This window comes from Zosterops lateralis (assembly GCF_965231275.1).
Source record: "Zosterops lateralis genome assembly, chromosome: 23".
NCBI classification, from domain to species: Eukaryota; Metazoa; Chordata; class Aves; order Passeriformes; family Zosteropidae; genus Zosterops; species Zosterops lateralis.
In genome coordinates, this window is record NC_139783.1 from 612510 (window position 1) to 635654 (window position 23145).

A 23145-nucleotide genomic window follows, 5' to 3' on the forward strand; every position below is an offset into this window, starting at 1 on the left:
CTTCAGCCACCCCAAGACCCCCATGACCCTCAAGACCTCCAAGTCCCCCAAGATCCCCATCCACCCCAAGACCCCCCAATCCCCAAGACACCAAGACCCTCAAGGCCCCCAAAACCCCCAAAATCCCCAAGACCCCCAGGATCCCCCGAGACCCCCATCCACCCCAAAACCCCCCAAAACCCATTTGGCTTCCCAGACCCCCCAAGACCCCCCAAAACCCCCCCATACCAAATCAAGAATCCCCCCTGACCCTCCTGGTGTGCCCCCCACCCAAAGGCTACGGCTCGGTGACCCCGCTCTCCCCCGCCGGCAAAACCTTCTGACTTCCCAGACCCTCCAATCCACCCCAAGACCCCCCAAATCCACCCCAAGACCCCCAAAATCCCCCCATACCAAATCAAGAATCCCCCCCTGACCCTCCCCATGCCTCCCACCCAAAGGCTACGGCTCGGTGACCCCGCTCTCCCCCGCCGGCAAAACCTTCTGCGCCGCCTACGCCGCGTTGGGCGTTCCGGCCACCATGTTCCTCCTGGCGACCACCGCCCGGCACCTGGCCGGACCCCTGACCCACCGCCCCCGCGCCTACCTGCAGGCCAGGTGGGGCTACGGCCGGCGCGGCGCCGCCCGCGCTCACCTGTTGGGCCTGCTGAGCCTCACCTTGGCGCTGCTGGTGCTGCTGCCGGCCGCCGCCTTCTACCTGCTGGAGCCCACCTGGAGCTACCTGGACGCCGTTTATTTCTGCGTCATCTCGCTCTGCACCGTGGGCTTCGGTGATTTGGTGCCGGCGCGGCAGGCGCGGCAGCCGCTGAGGCAGCTCTACCAAGTGGGGGTGGCCGGTGAGTTTTGGGGAAGGGGGTTGGAGGGGTTTTTGGGGTTTTGGTGGGGTTTGGGATGGTGGGGTCGGGGTTTGGATGGGTCGGGTTGGGTAATGGATGGATTGAGTTGGGTTTTGGGGATTTGGGTGGGGTTTGGATGGGTTGAGTTGGGTAATGGATGGGTTGAGTTGGGTTTTGGGGATTTGGGTGGGGTTTGGATGGGTTGAGTTGGGTTGGGTTTTAGGGTTGGGTTGGAGTTTGGATGGGTTGTGGATAGGTTGGGGTGGGTTTTGGGGGTAATGGATGGGTTGAGTTGGGTTTTTGGGTGGGTTCTGAATGGGTTGGGTTGGGTTTTTGGGGTTTTGGATTGGGTGGGTTGGATTTTTCGGGTTTTGGATGGGTTGAGTTTTTGAAATTTTGTTGGTTTCTGAATGGGTTGAGTTGGAGTTTTGATGGCTCGTTGGGTTCCATTGTGTCCCATTGGGTTCTGTTGGGTTCCGTTGGGTTCCATTGGGCGCCATTGTGTTCCAGTGGGTTCTCAATGAGTTCTGTTGGGTTCCATTGGTTTCCATTGGGTTCTGTTGGGTTCCATTGGGTTCTGTTGGGTTCCATTGGGTTCTGTTGGGTTCCATTGGGTTCTGTTGGGTTCCATTGGGTTCCGTTGGGTTCCATTGGCTTCCATTGGCTTCCATTGGGTTCCATTGGCTTCCATTGGCTTCCATTGGCTTCCATTGGGTTCCATTGGCTTCCATTGGGTTCCATTGGCTTCCATTGGGTTCAATTGGGTTCCATTGGGTTCCGTTGGGTTCCGTTGGGTTCCATTGTGTCCAGTTGGCTTCCATTGTGTCCCATTGGGTTCCGTTGGGTTCCGTCGTGTCCCATCATGTCCCATTGTGTCCCCACCACCTCTGGGACCCCCTGACACCCATCCCTCCATCCCCCTCAGTGTACCTGCTGCTGGGGGTCACGGGGGTCCTGCTGCTGGCCCAGACCTTCCACCAGGTGGCCGCGCTCCACGGCGTCCCCGGCACGGCGACACCGGCACCGGCACCGGGCGGCGCCGACGGCGACGAGGAAGGGGCCGGGTTGTTGGGGGGGGACAAACCAGCCCGGGGGGGGCGCGTGGGGGGGTAGCACCAATGGGGGGGACACTGGGAGGGGACACTGGGAGGGGACACTGGGAGGGGACACGCCACAATAAAGGGTCCCCAAAAGTGGTTGGGGGTCAATGGCTTCGTTCTGTGGGGTTTGGGGGGGTTTTCCAAATTTGGGGAGGGGTCTCAGTGCCAGAAGGTCCCAGTTTTGGGGGTGTCCCAGTTCTTGTGGGGGTTCAAATTGTGGTGGGGGGTCCCAATTTTGGGGCTGGGGTCCCAATTTTTGGGGTAGGGTCCCAATTTTGGGGATGTCCCAGTTCTTGGGGGGGTTCCAATTGTGGTCAGGGGTCCAAATTTGGGGGGGGGGGTCCCAACTCCTTCAGGGCAGTCCCAATTCCTTTGGTGGGTGGTCCCGAAAAAAGGTGAAAATTAAAAAAAAAAAAACCAAACAATTCTTTTTTTTATAGAAAACCTTTATTCAGTAAAAATATGAGGAGGGGTCCCCAAATCCCCCCCTCCCTTATTTTTTTAGAGGAGGGGGTCACAACCACAAGGCTGAATGAGAGGAACCCCCCAAAAAAATCCTTTATATTTTTATATATATATATATATTTTATATATATTTTTATATACAAAAAAAAAAAAAAAAAAAAAAAAAAATCACACACAATAAATATGGGGAGGGGGCTTCAGGCCCGGGGGGGGCAGCGGGGGGGGGTCCAGTGCCGGGGGGGTCCCGGGGGGGCAAAGGCAGCGGAAGGAGCCGGGGGTGTTGAGGCAGCGGCCGGGACGGCACGGGGGGGGCACCCCCAGACACTCATCCACGTCTGGGGGGGAAAATTTGGGGTTAAAATGGGAAAATTTGGGGTTTTAGGAGGAAAAATTGGGTTAAAATGGGAGAATTTAGGGTTAAAAAGGGAGAATTTGGGGATTTTAGGGGGAAATTTGGGCATTTTGGGGAGTATTTTGGGGGGAAATTGGGGCTGGGGGGGCACCCCCAGACACTCATCCACGTCTGGGGGGGCAAATTTGGGGTTAAAATGGGAGAATTTGGGGGGTTTTAGGGGAAATTTGGGCATTTTGGGGGGAAATTGGGGCTGGGGGGGCACCCCCAGACACTCATCCATGTCTGGGGGGGCAAATTTGGGGTTAAAATGGGAGAATTTGGGGGGTTTTAGGGGAAATTTGGGCATTTTGGGGGGAAATTGGGGCTGGGGGGGCACCCCCAGACACTCATCCACATCTGGGGGGGGGGGGGAATTTGGGTTAAAATGGGAAATTTTGTGTTAAAAAGGGAGAATTTGGGGGTTTCAGGGGGAAAATTGGGGTTTTAGAGGGAGATTTTGGGGATTTTAGGGGGAAATTTGGGGTTTTGGGAGGAGATATGGGGTTGAAAGGGGAGAATTTGGGGTTAAAAGGGGAGAATTTGGGGTTTTAGGGGGAAATTTGGGCATTTTGTGGGGAAATTTGGGATGGGGGGCACCCCCAGACACTCATCCACGTCTGGGGGGGGAAATTTGGGGTTAAAATGGGAAATTTTGGGGTTTTAGGGAGAAATTTGGGGTTTTTAGAAGGAGATTTGGGAGTTTTGGGGGGTAATTTTGGGGGAAATTGGGGAATTGGGGCTGGGGGGCCACCCCCAAACACTCGTCCACGTCTGGGGGGACAAATTTGGGGTTAAAAAGGAAGAATTTGGGGTTTTAGGAGGAAAATTTGGGGGTTTAGGGAGAGATTTTGGAGTTAAAAGGGGAAATTTGGGGAGGGGTCTCAAGATCCGGGTTTTTTTTGGAAGATTTTGGGGAGGGGTCTTGGGGATTTTGGGGAGGGGTCTCAGGGATTTTTTGGGGTTTTTTTCCAGGGGTTTAAAGCTCTCTATATTTGGATTTTTTCCAGAATTTGGGGATTTTTTGGGGATTTTTGGGCCTCTCAAGATGGGGATTTTTTCCCAGGGATTTTGGGGGATCTCAGGGATTTTGGGGAGGGGTCTGGGGGTATTTTGGGGGGGGTCTCACCCAGGCAGTCCAGGCGCGCGGGGTCCAGGCGGAAGCCGCGGTCGCAGGCGCAGGTGAAGGCGTCGCCCAGGCGGACGCAGCGCCCGTGGGTGCAGCCGCTCAGCACCCCGCACTCCTCGGGGTCTGGGGAGGGGAGGGGGCGTCAGAAATAACCCCAAAAAAATAATCCCAAAACCGCCCCAAAATCCTGGGGAAAAAACCTGAAAAAATTCCACCAAAAAACACCCCAAAAACATGAAAAAAAACTCCAAAATCTTCCCCCCAAAAAGGCCCAAAATCACCGTTTTCATTCTGAGCCCTTAAAGTGGGGAGGGGGCTTCAGAAATAACCCCAAAAATACCCCAAAGCCACCCCAAAATCCTGGAAAAAATCTGAAAAAAATTCCACCAAAAAAAAAACCCTCAAAAACACCCAAAAAATCCCACCAAAAATCATGAAAAAAAGCCCCAAAATCACCATTTTCATTCTGAGCCCTTAAAGTGGGGAGGGGGCTTCAGAAATAACCCAAAAAATACCCCAAAGCCACCCCCAAAAAATGAAACCACTCCCAAAAAAATCCCACCCAAAAAACCCCAAAAACACCCAAAAAAGCTGAAAAAAAAAAACCCAAAAAGCCCCAAAATCACCGTTTTCATCCTGTGCCCCTAAAGTGGGGAGGGGGCTTCAGACAACCCCGAAAAAATCCCCCAAATCCACCCAAAAAAGCCTGAAAAAAAAACCCCAAAAAATTCCATTTGAAAAGCCCTAAAAACACCCAAAAACTCCCCAAAAATCCCCAAAAAACTCCTCCAAAAAATAAAAAAAATCCCCCAAACCTCAAAACTCCCCCCCAAAAACCCCAAATCCCCCCAAAAAAACCAAAACTCCCCCAAAAATCTCCCAAAACCAAAAACTCCCCCAAAAATCCCCTAAAAAATCCCCTCCAAAATCCCAAAAATCCCAAAAAAACCCCAAAAAACCAAAACTTCCCCCCCAAAAAACCAAATCACCCAGAAATCCCCCCAAAAATCCCATAAAAATCCCCAAACTCCCCCCAAAACCCCCCAAAAAATCTCAAATCCCCCCAAAACTCCCCCAACCCCCCCAAACCCCCCCCCAAAAATCCCCATTAAAAATCCCCCCAAAATTTCCCAAAAAATCATCCCAAAAAAAAAACCCCCCCAAAAAACCAAAAATCCCCCCAAAAAATCCCCCCAAATCCCCCCAAAAAACCCAAAAATTCCCCCCAAAAAGCCTCAAAATTTCCCAAAATTCCCCCCAAAAAATCCCAAAAAAACCCCCAAAAAATCCCAAAATTCCCAAAAAATTCCCCCAAAAATTCCTCTCACCTTCCTCCTCCTCCTCCTGGTGCTCGGGGGTCCCGTGTGGCTGCAGCTCCCAGGGGGGTCCCTCGGGGGGCTCAAATCGGGGTCCCCTCCCCCCCCGGGGGTCCCCAAAATCCGCCCCCCCTCCCCGGGGTGGGGGAGGGGCGTAGAGGGGCTCCCCCGCCCCTCCCCCACCGTAAGGAAAAGGGGGGGAGGGGCCGTAAGGGGGCCCGAGACCCCCAAAATATTCGGGTTGGGGGTAAAGGGGGAGGGGCCCGAATTGGGGGAAATTTGGGGAGGGGTCGTAGAGGTGGGGGAGGGGCGGTGGGGGAGGGGCGAAGTGGGGGGGGCGCAGGACGTTGCAGAGGAGCTCGAAATCGTCTGGGGGGAGGGGAGAGAAAAATAAAATTAGAGGAGGGGGTGAGAGCCCAGAATTTGGGGAGGGGGCGTGAAAATTGGGGGGATTTGGGGGGAAAATTTGGGAATTTTTTTGGGATTTTTGGGGGGATTTTTTGAGGTTTTTTGGGGGGATTTTGGGGGTTTTGGGGGGAGTTTGGGGCTTTTTGGGGGGAATTTTTTGAGGGATTTTGGGGGGATTTTGGGGTTTGGGGGAGTTTTGAGCGGGTTTGGGGGTTTTTTTTAGGTTTTTTAGGGGCTATGTGGGGAGGGATTGGGGGTCTCGGGGTTGATTTGGGGGGTCCTGGGGATGGATTTGGGGGTCCTGCACTCCCCTGTCCCCATTAAACCCCCTCCCATCACCTCCCAGTGCTCCCAGTTTGGATACTGGTCCCAGTCCCTGCCCCTTCCTCGGTTCTGGGATTGGACTGGGGGTCCTGGGGATGGATTTGGGGGTCCTGGGGGTCTCAGCTGGGGGATCCCCAGGGGTCCTACACCCCCCTGTCCCCATTAAACCCCCTCCCATCACCTCCCAGTGCTCTCAGTTTGGATGCTGGTCCCAGTCCCACATTTCTCCCAGCCCCTTCCCCATACACCCCTGATTTTGGGGATAAATTTGGGGGTCCCGGGGGGTCCCGGGGGTCTCAGCCAAGGGGTTCCTGGGGGTCCTGCACCCCCCTGTCCTCATTAAACCCCCTCCCATCACCTCCCAGTGCTCCCAGTCCCATACTGGTGTCAGCCCCAGCCCCTTCCCTGTACCCCCCTGATTTGGGGATGGATTTGGGGGGTCCTGGGGATTTTGGGGCTGGATTTGGGGGTCCCGGGGGTCTCACCGGAGTGCGGGGCGGGGCACAGGGCACAGTCCATGCCCCAGGCCGGGGGTCCCACATCCCCCCAGTGCTCCCAGTCCCATACTGGTCCCAGTCCCACATTTCTCCCAGTCCCTTCCCCATAACCCCCTGATTTTGGGGATAAATTTGGGGGTCCCGGGGGGTCCCGGGGGTCTCACCGGAGTGCGGGGCGGGGCACAGGGCGCAGTCCATGCCCCAGGCCTGCCCGTACAGGCAGCAGCACTCGGTGTAGGTCACCGGGGCCGCCCGCCGGGGCCTCCCGCACACCAGGTCCGGCCCCACCTCCTGCCAGCACACGGCCAGGGACAGCTCTGGGGGGGCAAAATTTGGGGAGGGGTCTCATTTGGGGGGTCCTGAACCCCAAAAATTGATCCCTGTAATGGGGGGGCCTAAAAAATCCCCATTAATGGGAGACCCAGGTAACCCCAAAACTTCATGGAGGACCCACCCTCCATCAAAGTTCCCTCTGAGGGGGCACAAAATTTGGGGAGGGGTCTCATTTGGGGGGTCCTGAACCCCAAAAATTGATCCCAGTTATGGGGGGCCTAAAAAATCCCCGTTAATGGGAGACCCAGGTAACCCCAAAACTCCAGGTGAGCCCCATCTCCTGCCAGCACACGGCCAGGGACAGCTCTGGGGGGGCAGAAATTTGGGGAGGGGTCTCATTTGGGGGGTCCTGAACCCCAAAAATTGATCCCTGTAATGGGGGGCCTAAAAAATTCCCGTTAATGGGAGACCCAGGTAACCCCAAAATTCCAGGTGAGGGTCCACCTGTGGGCAAAGACAACTCTGGGGGGGTAAAAAAATTGGGGAGGGGTCTTATTTGGGGGGTCCTGAACCCCAAAAATTGATCCCAGTTATGGGGGGCCTAAAAAATTCCCGTTAATGGAAGACCCAGGTAACCCCAAAACTCCAGGTGAGGGTCCTAAAACCTCATTATACCCCCCAAAATCTCCTCTAAACCCCCCAAAATCCCCCCAAATTGGGGTCCCCTCACCCCCCAGGATATCGGGGACCCCCCGGACCCCCCCAAAACCCACCCAACCCTCCCTAAACCCCCTCAAACCCCAACTAAACCCCCCCTAAATCCCTTAAACCCCCTCCCAACCCCATTAAAACCCCATTAAACCCCCCAAACCCCCCCAAAACCGGGGTCCCCTCACCCCCCAGGATATGGGGGACCCCCCAGACCCCCCAAAACTCCTCCTAAACCCCCTCCTAACCCTTTTACAGACCCCTAAAACCCCATTAAATCCCCCAAAATCCCCATTAAACCCCCCAAAATCCCCATTAAACCCCCCAACCCCCCCCCAAATCGGGATCCCCTCACCCCCCAGGATATCGGGGACCCCCCAGACCCCCCAAAACCCCTCCTAAACCTCCTCTAACCCCCTTAAACCCCCTCCTAACCCCATTAAAACCCCATTAAACCCCCCTAAAACCACATTATACCCCCCAAACTCCCCATTAAACCCCCCAAAATCGGGGTCCTCTCACCCCCCAGAATATCGGGGACCCCCCAGACCCCCCAAAACCCACCCTAAACATCCTTTAACCCCCTTAAACCCCTCCTAAGCCTCCTAAAACCCCATTAAAACCCCCAAAATCCCCTCTAACTCCCCCAAAATCCCCTCTAAACCCCCCAACCCCCCCCAAAATCGGGGTCCCCTCACCCTCCAGGATATGGGGGACCCCCAGGACCCCCCAAAACCCACCCTAAATTCATCCTAAACCTCCCCTAAAGCCCCTCCTAACCCCTTTATACCCCACTAAAACCGCATTATACCCCCCAAAATCCCCCCCAAACCCCCCAAAATCGGGGTCCCCTCACCCCCCAGAATATCGGGGACCCCCCAGACCCCCCAAAACCCACCGGGGTCGGAGTCGTTGGCCACGCAGCGGCGCTGGGAGGGGTCGAGGACGAGGGGAGGGGGACAGGAGCAGTGGTAGGAGCCCACCGTGTTCACACAGAGACCCCCCAGGCACGGCTCCGCCTCGGCCGCAGAGCACTCGTCATTGTCTGGGGGGGAAAAAATGAGAATTTTGGGGAAATTTAGGGGGTTTGGGGGGGATTTGGGGTGGTTTGAGGGGGTTTGGGGCAGTTTTGGGGGGATTTGGGGTCTTAGGGGTGGAGTTTGGGGGGTATAATTGAGTTTAAGGGGGGATTTTTGGGGGGAAAAGGAAGAGAAAAAGGATTTTGGGGAGGGTTAGGAGGGATTTGGGGTGGTTTTGGGGGGGATTGGGGGCGATTTAATGGGGATTTGGGGGATTTGAGACAGTTTTGGGGGGATTTGGGGAGGTTTAAGGGGGATTTGGGGAGGTTTAAGGCGGGTTTGGAGCGATTTTGGGGGGGATTTGGGGTGGTTTTGGGGGGATTTGGGGGGATTTGAGGAGGTTTAGGCTGAGTTTAGGGGGGATTTGGGGAGGTTTGAGGGGAATTTGAGGAAGTTTAAGGGGGGATTGGGAGAGTTTGGGGGGAATTTAGGGGGGATTTGAGGCAGTTTGGGGGGATTTGAAGACGTTTGAAGGGGATTTGGGGCGGTTTGAAGGGGGTTTAGGGTGATTTGGGGGGATTTGGGGCAGTTTGAGGGGGATTTGAGGGGGATTTGGGGCAGTTTAAGGGGGATTTGGGGAGGTTTGGGGGGATTTGAGGAGGTTTAGGCTGAGTTTAGGGGGGATTTGGGGAGGTTTGAGCGGGATTTGGGGCAGTTTAAGGGGAATTTGGGGCGGTTTGGGGGGGATTTGGGGAGTTTAGGGGGGGTCAGGCGCGGGTCCTGGCAGGTACAGACAGACACAGACAGGTCCTGGCAGGTGCAAACACCCCCAGGCAGGTCCTGGCAGGTACAGAGAGACTCAGACAGGTCCTGGCAGGTACAAACACCCCCAGGCAGGTCCTGGCAGGTACAAACACCCCCCAGACAGGTCCTGGCAGGCACAGACAGGTCCTGGCAGGTACAGAGAGACTCAGACAGGTCCTGGCAGGTACAAACACCCCCAGGCAGGTCCTGGCAGGTACAAACACCCCCCAGACAGGTCCTGGCAGGCACAGACAGGTCCTGGCAGGCACAGACAGCCCCAGACAGGTCCTGGCAGGTCCAAACACCCCCAGGCAGGTCCTGGCAGGTCCAAACACCCCCCAGGCAGGTCCTGGCAGGTACAGACAGACTCAGACAGGTCCTGGCAGGTACAAACACCCCCAGACAGGTCCTGGCAGGTACAAACACCCCCCAGGCAGGTCCTGGCAGGTACAAACACCCCCCAGGCAGGTCCTGGCAGGTACAAACACCCCCCAGGCAGGTCCTGGCAGGTACAAACACCCCCCAGACAGGTCCTGGCAGGTACAAACACCCCCAGGCAGGTCCTGGCAGGTACAGAGAGATGCAGACACAGACAGACACAGACAGGTCCTGGCAGGTGCAAACACCCCCAGGCAGGTCCTGGCAGGTCCAAACACCCCCAGGCAGGTCCTGGCAGGTACAGAGAGACGGTTACAGACACAGACAGGTCCTGGCAGGTACAAACACCCCCAGGCAGGTCCTGGCAGGTACAGAGAGATCCTGGCAGGTACAGACAGACACCCCCAGGCAGGTCCTGGCAGGTACAGCCAGATGCAAACAGGTACAGACAGGTCCTGGCAGGTACAAACACCCCCCAGGCAGGTCCTGGCAGGTACAAACACCCCCCAGGCAGGTCCTGGCAGGTACAGACACCCCCAGGCAGGTCCTGGCAGGTACAGAGAGATGCAGACACAGACAGACACAGACAGGTCCTGGCAGGTACAAACACCCCCCAGGCAGGTCCTGGCAGGTACAGACACCCCCAGGCAGGTCCTGGCAGGTACAGACAGACTCAGACAGGTCCTGGCAGGTCCAAACACCCCCAGGCAGGTCCTGGCAGGTACAAACACCCCCCAGGCAGGTCCTGGCAGGTACAGACAGACTCAGACAGGTCCTGGCAGGTCCAAACACCCCCAGGCAGGTCCTGGCAGGTACAAACACCCCCCAGGCAGGTCCTGGCAGGTCCAAACACCCCCCAGGCAGGTCCTGGCAGATACAAACACCCCCCAGGCAGGTCCTGGCAGGTCCAAACACCCCCCAGGCAGGTCCTGGCAGGTCCAAACACCCCCCGGCAGGTCCTGGCAGGTCAGAGCCTCACCCACGCACTGCAGGTGCTCCTGCTCGAAGTAGAAGCCGCTGGGGCAGTAACAGCTGAAGGCGGGGGCGGCGTTAACGCAGAGACCCCCCCGGCAGAGCGCGGGGGCGAACAGCGAGCACTCGTCCACGTCTGGGGGGACCCCCAAATTATAGAGACCCCTCCCCAAAATCACAGACACCCCCAAAGTCATAGAGACCCCTCCCCAAAATCATAGACACCCCCAAAGCCACAGGGAACTCCCCACCAGAGTGAACAGCGAGCACTCGTCCACGTCTGGGGGGACCCCCAAATTATAGAGACCCCTCCCCAAAATCACAGACACCCCCAAAGTCATAGAGACCCCCAAAATCATAGAGACCCCTCCCCAAAATCACTGGGACCCCCAAAGTCATAGAGACCCCTCTCCAAAATCATAGAGACCCTCAAAGTCACAAGGAACCCCCAAAGTTACAGGGACCCCCAAAATCATAGAGACCCCTCCTCAAAATCATAGAGATCCCCTAAAGTTACAGAGACCCCTCCCCAAAGTCATAGAGAACCCCCAAAGTCATAGAGACCCCCTCAGGGACCCCCCCCAAGGGATACGAGGACCCCCCCCAAGGGACCCTCCCCATGGAAAAAGGGGCTCAAGGACTCCCCAAGGGTCACAGGGACCCCCCCCCCCCCAAAATCACAGGGACCCCCCCAGGGGAGGGGAGGACACCAGAGACCCCCTCAGGGACCCCCCAAGGGACACGAGGACCCCCCCCAGGGAAAAAGGGGCTCAGGGACCCCCCCAAGGGACCCCCCAAGGGTGGGGGTCTCACCTGGGGGGTCCCAGACTCACCTGTGGGGGGTCCCTGGGGGCTCTGGGGGGCTCGGCCGGGCCCGTGGGGACACAGGGACAGGTGACCCTCTGTGGGGGGGGGAAAGTGGGGTCAGGGACCCCCAAAGTTCTCCCTGGGACCCCCAAAATCCTCGTTCACAAATCTAATCTTGAATTGTTTTTTTTTTGGAAGAGTCAGGGGTCCCAAGTCCTGCCTAAATTCCCCCAAAATCCCCCCAAAATCCTCCCCAAATCCCACCCCAAATCCCCCCTAAATCCACCCAAATACTCCCCAAATCCCTCTTAAATTCACCCCAAATCCCATCCCAAATCCCCCCTAAATTCCCCTCAAATCCCCCCTAAATTCCCTCAAATCCCCCCTAAATCCACCCCAAACCCCCCTAAATCCACCCCAGAGGTTTTTGGGGTGTCCCTCACCTGTGCCAGGTGTGGGGCAGAGCCCCCTGGGGCACTGGGACCCCCAAATCCCCCCCAAATCCTCCCTAAATCGACCTCAAATCCCACCCCATTAACCAAAATCCACCCCAAATCCCCTCAGAAGGTTTTTGGGGTGTCCCTCACCTGTGCCAGGTGTGGGGCAGAGCTCCCCGGGGCACTGGGACCCCCAGGCCCACCCAAGGGTGCAGCAGCACTGCTCCCGGGTGACATTTGGGGCCAGCACCCCACAGGCCCTACTGAAACACGGAGCCACCCCAAGCCCAGACGGGGTTTGGGGGGAAATTTGGGGGATTTGAGGGTTTTGAGGGGCGATTTGGGGGGTTTGGGGGGCAATTCGTGGGGTTTGGGGCACAGTTTGTGGGTTTTGGGGCACGATTTGGGGGATTTGGGGTCCAATTTGTGGGGTTTGGGGCACAATTTGGGGGATTTGGGGGCCAATTTGTGGGGTTTGGGGCAGGATTTGGGGGGTTTGAGCAATTTGAGGGTTTTGAGGAGCAATTTGAGGGTTTTGGGGACCCATTTGGGGTGTTTGGTGGCCGATTTGGGGTGTTTGGTGGCCCATTTGAGGCGTTTGGTGGCCGATTCGGGGGGATTGAGGGATGATCTGGGGGATTTGGGGTCTCGGGGGGCTCTGTGGGGTGGGCAGGGCCCCACAGCGCCCCGTGACGGGGTCGAACTCCTGCCGGGAGTCGGGGCACAGGCACAGGAAAGAGCCCTCGACGTTCTCGCAGCGCTCGGCCCCACAAACACCACGCAGGGTCTGGCACTCGTCCACGTCTGTGGGGTTTGGGGTTTGGGGTTTAGGGGATTTGGGGTTTGGGGTTGGGAATTTGGGGGATTTGGGGTGGGGGATTGGAAAATTGGGGGATTTGAGAACAAGATATTTGGGGGATTTGGGGTTTGGGGTTTGAGGATTTGGGGTTTGGGATTTGGGATTGGAGAGTTTGAGGATTTGGGGTTTGGGATTTAAGGTTTGGGATTGGAGGATTTGGGAATGTGGGATTTAGGGGATTTAGGGTTGGAGACTTTGGGGGATTTGGGAACAGGAGATTTGGGGGTTCAAGGTTTGAGATTGGGGGATTTGGAGATTTTGGGGGGGTTGGGGATTTTGGGGATTTTGGGAATTTTGGGGCTTTGGGGACAGGGACACAGAGACTGGCTCAGCCCCACAAACCCCGCACAGGGTCTGGCACTCGTCAACATCTGTGGGGTTTGGGAATTTGGGATTTGGGATGGGATGGGGACACAGGGGACACAGGGGACACTGTGACAGGGTGTCCCCAGGGGTGGTGGCCGTACCCACGCAGTGGTGGCCGTGCCGGGCGGTCTCGTAGCCGGGGTCACAGGGGTTGGGATGGGAATGGGGACACTGTGACAGGGGTTTGGGTGTCCCCAGGGGTGGTGGCCGTACCCACGCAGTGGTGGCCGTGCCGGGCGGTCTCGTAGCCGGGGTCACAGGGATGGGATGGGAATGGGGACACTGTGACAGGGATTTGGGTGTCCCCAGGGGGGGTGGCCGTACCCACGCAGTGGTGGCCGTGCCGGGCGGTCTCGTAGCCGGGGTCACAGGCGCACTGGAAGGAGCCGGGCAGGTTGTGGCAGGTGGCGTGGGGCCCGCACAGGGTCCCGTTGGAGCACTCGTCCACGTCTGGCACCGGGAGGGAACAGGGGTTGGGGACAGCCCCAGGGTCTCAGCCATCCCCGGGGGTGGCTTTTGTCCCCTTGTGTCACCATCCCAGTCCCTGTGTCCATCCCAGTCCCTGTGTCCATCCCAGTCTCTGTGTCACCCTGTCCCCATTCCCATCCCAGTCCCTGTCACCATCCCAGCCCCTGTGTCACCCAATCTCATACCCCATATCCCATATCCCATATCCCATATCCCATACCCCATATCCCATACCCCATATCCCATATCCCATATCCCATACCCCATATCCCATACCCCATATCCCATACCCCATACCCCATACCCCATATCCAACATCCCATACCCCATATCCCATACCCCATACCCCATACCCCATACCCCATACCCCATACCCCATATCCCACACCCCATAACCCATACCCCATATCCCATATCCCATATCCCAAATCCCATATCCCAAACCCCAAACCCCAATCCCATACCGACGCACTCCCCGCCGTCCCCGGGGCGGAAGCCCGGCTGGCAGTCGGGCACGCAGCGATAGGAGCCCGGGATGTTCTGGCAGCGCTGGGCCCCGCACAGCCCGGCCCCGTACTCCTGGCACTCGTCCACGTCTGGGATCGGGGAACAGCGGGATGGGGACATTTGGGGACATCCTGAACCCCTGGCTCCAGCCAGACTATCCCAGTCCCTGTGCCCGTCCCAATTCCTGTGTCCCCATTCCCATCCCAGTCCCCGTTCCCATCCCGGTCTCCCAAGTCCCCATTCCCATCCCAGTTTCCTCATATCCCCATTTCCATCTCAATCCCAATATCTCAATATTTGAAATAGCTCCATCCCAGTCCCTGTCCCCATCCCAGCCCCATTTCCCTATATCCCCATATCCTCAGTCCCCATATCCCCATATCCCCATACCCATCCCAATCCCCATATCCCCATTCCCATCCCAATCCCAATATCCCCATTCCCATCCCAGTCCCTAAATCCCCATCCCAGCCTCCACATCCCCATATTCCCAATATCTCCATCCCAATCTCCTCATCACCATCCCAGTCCCCGTATCTCACTCCCAAAATCCCCAAATCCCAAATTCCCTAATCCCTCACCAGTGCACTCCCTGCCGTCCCCGGGCCAGAACCCCGGCTGACACTTGGGATCAATCCCAAACCCCATATCCCATATCCCATACCCCATACCCCAAACCCCATATCCCATATCCCATACCCCATATCCCATATCCCATATCCCATATCCCAAACCCCAATCCCCTCACCGACGCACTCCCCGCCGTCCCCGGGGTGGAACCCTGGCTGGCACTGGGGATCAATCCCAAACCCCAAACCCCATATCCCATATCCCAAACCCCAATCCCATATCCCAAACCCCAAACCCCAAACCCCAAACCCCAATCCCTCACCAATGCACTCCCCGCCGTCCCCTGGCTGGAACCCCGTCTGACACTCGGGATCAATCCTCAATTCCCATACCCCATATCCCACACCCCATAACCCCAAACCCCAATCCCCTCACCGACGCACTCCCCGCCGTCCCCGGGGCGGAAGCCCGGCTGGCAGTCGGGCACGCAGCGATAGGAGCCCGGGATGTTCTGGCAGCGCTGGGCCCCGCACAGCCCGGCCCCGTACTCCTGGCACTCGTCCACGTCTGCGGGAACGGTCAGACACTCAGAGCTGCTCCAGAGATCCGGATATCCCATCCCAGGGATCCCATCACAGGGATCCCATGGATCCCATCCCATGGATCCCATCCCATCCCATCCCAGGGATCCCATGGACCCCATGGACTCCCATCCCATGGATCCCATCCCATCCCGTGGATCCCATCCCAGGGATCCCATCCCATCCCATCCCATGGACCCCATCCCACCCCAACCCACTCTCCACATTCCTACCCCACTCCCCATTCCCCCACACCCACCCCTGCTGCCATATCCCCATATTCCCACCCCACTCCCCACATCCCCAAATTCCCACTCCATTCCCCATATCCCCATATTCACATTTCCCACATTCCCACCCCATTCCCCAAATTCCCACCCTATTCTCAACATCTCCGAATTCCCACATATCCCCACATTCCCACCCCATTCCCCCATTCCCACCCCAAAATTCCCAGCCCATTCCCCCACTGCCGTGTCCCTGACCGCGGCACTCGGCCTTGGCGTCGTCGGTGCGGAACCCGGCCGGGCACCGGCACTGGAAGGAGCCCTCGGTGTTGAGGCAGCGCCCGCCGACACAGACGTCCCCGCGCTGGCACTCGTCCTCGTCTGGGGACAGCGGGGACAGCGGGGACGTTGGGGACAGCGGGGACATTGGGATTGGGGTATGGGGTATGGGGTATGGGATATGGGGTATGGGGTATGGGATATGGGGTATGGGATATGGGGTATGGGATATGGGATATGGGATATGGGATATGGGGTATGGGGTATGGGATATGGGATATGGGATTTGGGATATGGGGTATGGGATATGATGTATGGGGTATGGGATATGGGATATGGGATTTGGGGTATGGGATATGGGGTATGGGGTATGGGATATGGGGTATGGGATATGGGATATGGGATATGGGATATGGGATATGGGATATGGGATATGGGATATGGGATATGGGATATGGGGTATGGGGTATGGGATATGATGTATGGGGTATGGGATATGGGATATGAGGTATGGGATATGGGATATGGGGTGTGGGATATGGGATATGGGATATGGGGTATGGGATATGATGTATGGGATATGGGATATGGGGTATGGGATATGATGTATGGGATATGATGTATGGGGTATGGGATATGGGATATGGGGTGGGTGTGGCACCCGCCGGCGCAGACATCCCCGCGCTGGCACTCGTCCTCGTCTGGGGACATCGAGGACAGTGGGGACATTGGGATTTGGGATTGGGGACATCAAGATCAGGATTTGGGATTTGGCTGTCCCTACACTGTCCCCTGGCTGTCCCTACATTGTCCCCTGGCTGTCCCCTGGCTATCCCCATGTGTCCCTTGGCTGTCCCCATGTCCCCTGGCCGTCCCCGGGCTGTCCCCACATTGTCCCCTGGCTGTCCCCATGTCCCTTGGCTGTCCCTGCACTGTCCCCACACTGTCCCCACACTGTCCCCTGGCTGTCCCCATGTCCCTTGGCTGTCCCTGCACTGTCCCCACACTGTCCCCAGCTGTCCCCCGGCTGTCCCCATGTCCCTTGGCTGTCCCTGCACTGTCCCCACACTGTCCCCACACTGTCCCCTGGCTGTCCCCATGTCCCTTGGCTGTCCCACACTGTCCCCAGCCTGTCCCCACACTGTCCCCTGGCTGTCCCCATGTCCCTTGGCTGTCCCTGCACTGTCCCCACACTGTCCCCAGCTGTCCCCCGGCTGTCCCCGTGTCCCCTCACCAGCACAGGCGGTGCCATCAGCGGTGGCGGTGAAGCCGTCGGCGCACAGGCAGCGGAAGGACCCGGCCGTGTTCACGCACTCGCCGTGGGGGAAGCAGAAATCCCCCTCCAGGCACTCATTGACATCTGTGGGGACACCAAAAACGTCACCCGGGGGGTGGTGGCACCTCCTGGGTGTCCCCAAGGGGGTCCACACTCACCCTGGCAGGCGGTGGCGTCGGCGGTGGCGCGGTAGCCGCGGTGACACTCGCAGCGGAACGAGCCCGCCGTGTTGAGGCAGCGGCCGTGGGGGGCACAGGGGGAGCCCCCCGAGCACTCGTCGATGTCTGGGGGGACATGGGGACACCAGGGGGACATGGGGACACCAGGGGGACATGGGGACACCAGGGGGACATGGGGTGTCCAAGTGGAAGGAGCCATAACGGAGTGACCACAAGTCATGGTGACCCCATGGTGTGGTGACCCCAAGCACTTGTCAATGTCTGGGGGGGACATGGGGGACACCAGGGGGACATGGGGACACCAGGGGGACATGGGGACATCGAGGGGTGGTGGCCATAGGAGATCTGATGTCCCCAAGTCCTCCAAGCCATGGTGGCCCCAAGTGACCTCATGGCGTGGTGACCCCAAATCATGAGGACCCCGTGGGGCAGTGACCTCATGACCCCAGTGACCCCACCTCATCTATGGGGTCCCTGGTGACACAGGGACATTGAGGTGACCCCAGGTGACCCCAGGTGACCCCCGTACCTGCACAGCGGCCCTGGCGCAGGTGCAAGCCATTGGGGCAGGGGTATGGGGACACTGAGGTGACCCCAGGTGACACTGAGGTGACACTGAGGTGACCCCAGGTGAGCCCAGGTGAGCCCAGGTGACCCCAGGTGACCCCAGGTACCTGCACAGCGGCCCTGGCGCAGGTGGAACCCCTCGGGGCAGGGCTGGCAGCGGAAGGAGCCAGGGGTGTGGGGACACCGAGGGGACACAGGTGACACCGAGGTGACCCCAGGTGAGCCCAGGTGAGCCCAGGTGAGCCCCGTACCTGCACAGCGGCCCTGGCGCAGGTGGAACCCCTCGGGGCAGGGCTGGCAGCGGAAGGAGCCAGGTGTGTTCACACACTCCTGGCCGGGACACGCCAGGTGGTTCTCGCACTCGTCGATGTCTGAGGGGACACCGGGGGACACCGTTCATCCCAGTTCCTCCCAGTATCCTCCCAGTCACTCCCAGTACCCGTTATCCCATTCCCAGTTCCCCTCCCAGTCCCTCCCAGTCCCCTCCCAGTGCCCCCAATCCCCTCCCAGTCCCCTCCCAGTCCCCATTATCCCATTCCCAGTTCCCCCCATTCCCCTCCCAGTGCCCCCCAATCCTCTCCCAATCCCTCCCAGTCCCCTCCCAGTTCTCTTTATCCCATTCCCAGTCCCTCCCAGTGCCCCCCATTCCCCTCCCAGTGCCCCCCAGTCCCCCATAGTCCACCCAGTCCCTCCCAGCTCCCATTATCCCATTCCCAGTCCCTCCCAGTGCCCCCCAATCCCCTCCCAGTCCCCTCCCAGTCCCCCCCAGTCCCCTCCCAGTCCCTCCCAGTCTCTCCCAATCCCCTCCCAGTCCCCCCCATTCCCTCCCAGTCTCCCCCAGCGTCCCCCATTCCCCTCCCAGTCCCTCCCAGTGCCCCCCAATCCCTTCCCAGTGCCCCCCATTCCCCATTATCCCGTTTCCAGTCTCTCCCAGTCTGTCCCAGTGCCCCCCAATCCCCTCTCAGTCCATCCCAATCCCCTCCCAGTCCCTCCCAGTCCTCCCCAGTCCCTCCCAATCCCCTCCCGGTCTCACCCTGGCAGGGCAGGTCGCCCCCAGACCCCCGGTACCCCCCCGGGCAGACGCACTCGAAGCCCCCGGGGCGGTTCTGGCAGCGCCCGTGGGCGCAGGGAGGGGGCGACTCTGAGCACTCGTCGATGTCTGCGAGGACAGGTGGGCACAGGTGAGCACAGGTGGGCACAGGTGAGGTTTGGGGTGTCCCCAGGTGAGCCCAGGTGTGCCCAGGTGTGCCAAGGTGTCCCCAGGTATCCCCAGGTGTGCTCAGGTGTGCCCAGGTGAGGTTTGGGGTGTCCCCAGATGTGTCTCCAGGTATCCCCAGGTGTGCCCAGGTGTCCCCAGGTGTGTCCCCAGGTATCCCCAGGTGTGCCCAGGTGTCCCCAGGTATCCTCAGGTGTGCCCAGGTGTCCTCAAGTGTCCCCAGTTGTCCCCAGTTGTTCCCAGGTGTGCCCAGGTGAGGTTTAGGGTGTCCCCAGGTATCCCCAGGTATCCCCAGGTGTGCCCAGGTGTGTCTCCAGGTATCCCCAGGTGTGCCCAGGTGTCCCCAGTTGTTCCCAGGTGTGTCCAGGTGAGGTTTAGGGTGTCCCCAGGTGTGTCCCAGGTGTCCCAGGTGCGCTGACCTCGGCACTGGCCGCCCTCGGAGGTGAATCCAGGCCCGCAGATGCACCTGAAGCTGCCCAGGGAGTTCTCGCAGCGCCCGGGGGAGCACGGAGGGGGCACCTGGCGGCACTCGTCGATGTCTGCGGGGACAGGTGGGCACAGGTGGGCTCAGGTGGGCACAGGTGAGCTCAGGTGGGCACAGGTGAGCTCAGGTAACAGGTACAGGTAGGTACAGGTGAGCACAGGTGGGCACAGGTGGGCACAGGTGGGCACAGGTGAGCTCAGGTAACAGTGACAGGTAGGTACAGGTGAGCACAGGTGGGCTCAGGTGGGCACAGGTGAGCTCAGGTGGGCACAGGTGAGCTCAGGTAACAGGTACAGGTAGGTACAGGTGGGCACAGGTGAACTCAGGTGGGTACAGGTGAGCTTAGGTGAACACAGGTAACAGGTACAGGTAGGTACAGGTGAGTACAGGTGAACTCAGGTGGGTACAGGTGAGCTTAGGTGGGCACAGGTGAGGGGACAGGTAGGTACAGGTGAGCACAGGTGAACTCAGGTGGGCACAGGTGAACTCAGGTGGGTACAGGTGAGCTCAGGTGAACACAGGTAACAGGTACAGGTGAGCACAGGTGGGCTCAGGTGGGCACAGGTGAGCTCAGGTAACAGGGACAGGTAGGTACAGGTGGGTACAGGGGGTACAGGTGGGCTCAGGGCTCAAATCCCCCCAAAATCCCCCCAAATTCCTCCAAAACTTTCCCAAATCCCCCCCAAAATCCCCCCAAATCCCCCCCACTCACCCACACAGTGTGTTCCCTGGGGGCTGAGCCAGAAGCCCCCCCAAAGACCCCCTTAAACAACCCCCAAAATTTCCCCAAAAATCCCTTTTAACTCCCTCAAATCCCCCCCAAATCCCCCCAAAACCCCCCAGGACCCCCCGAACCCTCCCAAATCCTCCCCAGGACCCCCCAAACCCTCCCAAATCTGCCCCAGGACCCCCCGAATCCCCCCAAATCCTCCCCAGGACCCCCAAAATCGCCCCCAGGACCCTCCAGGACCCCCAAAATCCCCCCTGGGACCCCCTAGATCCCCCCAAATCCCCCCCAGGAACCCCCAAACCCCCCCAAATCCCCCCCTGGACCCCCCAAATCCCCCCCAGGACCCTCCAGGACCCCCCAAATCCCCCCCGCGACCCCCTAGATCCCCCAAAATCCCCCCCAGGACCCCCAAGGACCCCCCAAATCCCCCCAGGACCCCCCACTCACCCACACAGTGGGTTCCCTGGGGGCTGAGCCAGAAGCCCCCCCGGCAGAGGCAGGTGTAGCCCCCTCCCCCCCGGGGGACGCAGCGCCCGGGGCCGCACACCGAGGGGTCCCGCAGGCACGGGGACACTGCGGGAAATTTGGGGGAAAATTGGGGGGTTTTGGGAAAATTTTGGGATTTTTGGGGGTTTGAGGTCAGGTAGGCATGAGGACATTGTGGATTTTGGGGGAAATTTGGGGATTTTGGGGGGTTTTTAGGGGATTTTGGGGGGATTTTTGGGGGTTTTGGGGTCAGGAATTGGGAGTGGGGACACGGACATGGACCAGGACCCCACCTCAGAGCCCCCAAAATTCCCCCAAATCCCCCCAACCCCCCCCCCAAATCCCCCCAGGACCCCCTAAATCCCCCCAGGTCCCCCCAAATGCCCCCAAACCTCCCTGGGACCCCCCAAATCCCCCTGAAATCCCCCTGGGACCCCCCAAACTCCTCCAAATCCCCCCCCCAGGACCCCCCAAACCCCCCCAAATCCCCCCCAAACGTCCCTGGGTCTCCCCAAATCCCCCCAAACTCCCCCAAATCCCCCCCAAAATCCCCTCAACCCCCCACAAGACCCCCTAAAATCCCCCCCAGGACCCCCCAATCTCCTCCAAACCTCCCTAGGACCCCCCAAATCCCCCCAGGACCCCCCAAACCCCCCAGACTCACCTGGCTCAGGGGGGGGCAGGGTGGGCAGGGCCCCCCCAAACCCGGCTCCAGGTCGGGGCACCACGATCACCTCGGGCCCGGGGGGAGGGGGACGGGGGGTCCCCAATTCGGGGGGCTCCGGGGCTGGGGGAGGGGAAAAAATGGGGTGGGGGGAACAGGGGGTGAAAATTTGGGGGGGATTTGGGGAGGATTTGGGGGGTTTTGGGTGAATTTAGGGGATTTGGGGGGGTTTTAGGGGGGATTTTGGAGGGAATTTTGGGGTTTTGGGGGGATTTTTGGGTTTTAGGAGGGGTCTTGGGGGGGATTTTGGGGGGTTTTGGGGGGAATTTTGGGGTTTTGAGGGGATTTGGGGGTTTTAGGAGGGGTTTTGGGGGGGATTTTGGGGGATTTTGGGAGATTTTGGGGGGGTTGGGGGGATTTTGGGGGGATTGGGGGGATTTGGGGGAGTTTGGGGGGACTTGGGGGGTCCCAGGTAGGTTTGGGGGGATTTTGGGTGAATTTAGGGGAGTAAGGAGGGGTTTTATGGGGATTTTGGGGGGTTTTGGGGGGACTAGGAGGGATTTGGGGGGAGTTTGGGGGGATTTGTGGGGGTTTGGGGGATTTGGGGGGGTTAGGAGGGGTTTTAGGGGGGATTTTGGGGGGATTGGAGGGGATTTGGGGGGATTTGGGGGGTTTTGGGGGGATTAGGAGGGATTTGGGGGGAGTTTGGGGGGATTTGTGGGGGTTTGGGGGGATTTTGGGGGGTTAGGAGGGGATTGGGGGGGATTTGGGGGATTTAAGGAGGGGATTTGAGGGGGATTTTGGGGGGATTTTGGAGGATTTGGGGGAGTTTGGGGGGATTTGGGGGGTCCCAGGGAAGTTTGGGAGGGATTTTGGGGAGATTTTGGGGTGTTAGGAGGGATTTGAGGGGGATTTGGGGGATTTGGGGATCTAGGAGGAGTTTGGGGGGATTTGGGGGGGTTAGGAGGGGTTTGGGGGGATTTTGGGGGGGTTTTGGGAGGTTAGGAGGGGTTTTAAGGGCTTTATGGACATCAAGGATTTGGGATTTTTTGGGGGGGGATTCAGGGGATTTTTTGGGATCTCACAGGAGGGTCAGGGGGGCACGAGAGGGATCAGGAGGAATTTTGGGGTGTTTTTAGTGAGGCTTTTGAGGAGTTTTAAGGGACTTATGGACATCAGAAAATTGGGATTTTTTTGGGGTTTTTTGGGGGGGATTTTTTGGGGTTTTTTTTGGGGATTTTTTTGGGGGGTTCAGGGTGGGTTTTGGGGGATGTTCAGGGGATTTTTTGGGGTCTCACAGGAGGGTCGGGGGGATTTGGGGGGTCAGGAGGAATTTGGGTTTTTTTTAGGGATATTTTGAGGGGTTTGGGGGGCATTTGGGGGGATTTGGGGTTTTAGGAGGGATTTGGGGGGGTTAGGAGGGATTTTAGAGGGATTTAAGGGGAATTTGGGGGGATTTTGGGGCTGTTCAGGGAAGGTTTTAGGGGCTTTATGGACATCAGGGATTTGGGATTTTTTTGGGCGGTTTATTGGGATTTTTTGGGGGGTTTTTTTGGGGATTTTTGGGGGTTTTTTTGGGATTTTTTGGTTTTTTTTTTTTTTTTTTTTGGGATTTTTTTGGGGTGGGTTCGGGGGGTTCAGGGGGATGTTCAGGGGGTTTTGGGGGTCTCACAGGAGGTCGGGGGGGCTCGGGGCGGCCCCAGCGGGACCCCCGGCCCGTCCTGGCCCAGGAATTGGGTGTTGATCCGCAGGTCGGAGGCCGAGTAGTGATACCCGGGCCCGGCGGGGCAAATCTCCCGGAACCCCTCTGGGGATGGAGGGG

The 23145-nt window shown here is 58.6% G+C and overlaps 1 protein-coding gene across 1 annotated transcript in view; it reads right to left on the reverse strand.

Moving 5' to 3' along the window:
* Positions 1-2569: 2569 nt before the first annotated feature.
* The window catches only part of LTBP4 (latent transforming growth factor beta binding protein 4), a gene marked incomplete at its 3' end in the record, with an annotated part of 28362 nt that continues 7786 nt past the window's right edge, over positions 2570-23145 (reverse strand). Inside the window, exons 7-26 of the mRNA XM_083877155.1 lie at positions 22996-23130; positions 21324-21446; positions 20621-20746; positions 18830-18902; positions 17995-18007; positions 17851-17893; positions 17156-17281; positions 16956-17081; positions 15701-15823; positions 15070-15201; positions 14022-14153; positions 13414-13539; positions 12015-12668; positions 11454-11522; positions 10628-10756; positions 8346-8492; positions 6631-6783; positions 5250-5606; positions 3922-4044; positions 2570-2736 (exon numbers count right to left, since the gene is read on the reverse strand). Coding sequence (XP_083733281.1) covers positions 2570-2736; positions 3922-4044; positions 5250-5606; positions 6631-6783; positions 8346-8492; positions 10628-10756; positions 11454-11522; positions 12015-12668; positions 13414-13539; positions 14022-14153; positions 15070-15201; positions 15701-15823; positions 16956-17081; positions 17156-17281; positions 17851-17893; positions 17995-18007; positions 18830-18902; positions 20621-20746; positions 21324-21446; positions 22996-23130 — 3077 coding nt within the window. The remainder of the gene's footprint in view (positions 2737-3921; positions 4045-5249; positions 5607-6630; positions 6784-8345; positions 8493-10627; positions 10757-11453; positions 11523-12014; positions 12669-13413; positions 13540-14021; positions 14154-15069; positions 15202-15700; positions 15824-16955; positions 17082-17155; positions 17282-17850; positions 17894-17994; positions 18008-18829; positions 18903-20620; positions 20747-21323; positions 21447-22995; positions 23131-23145) is intronic.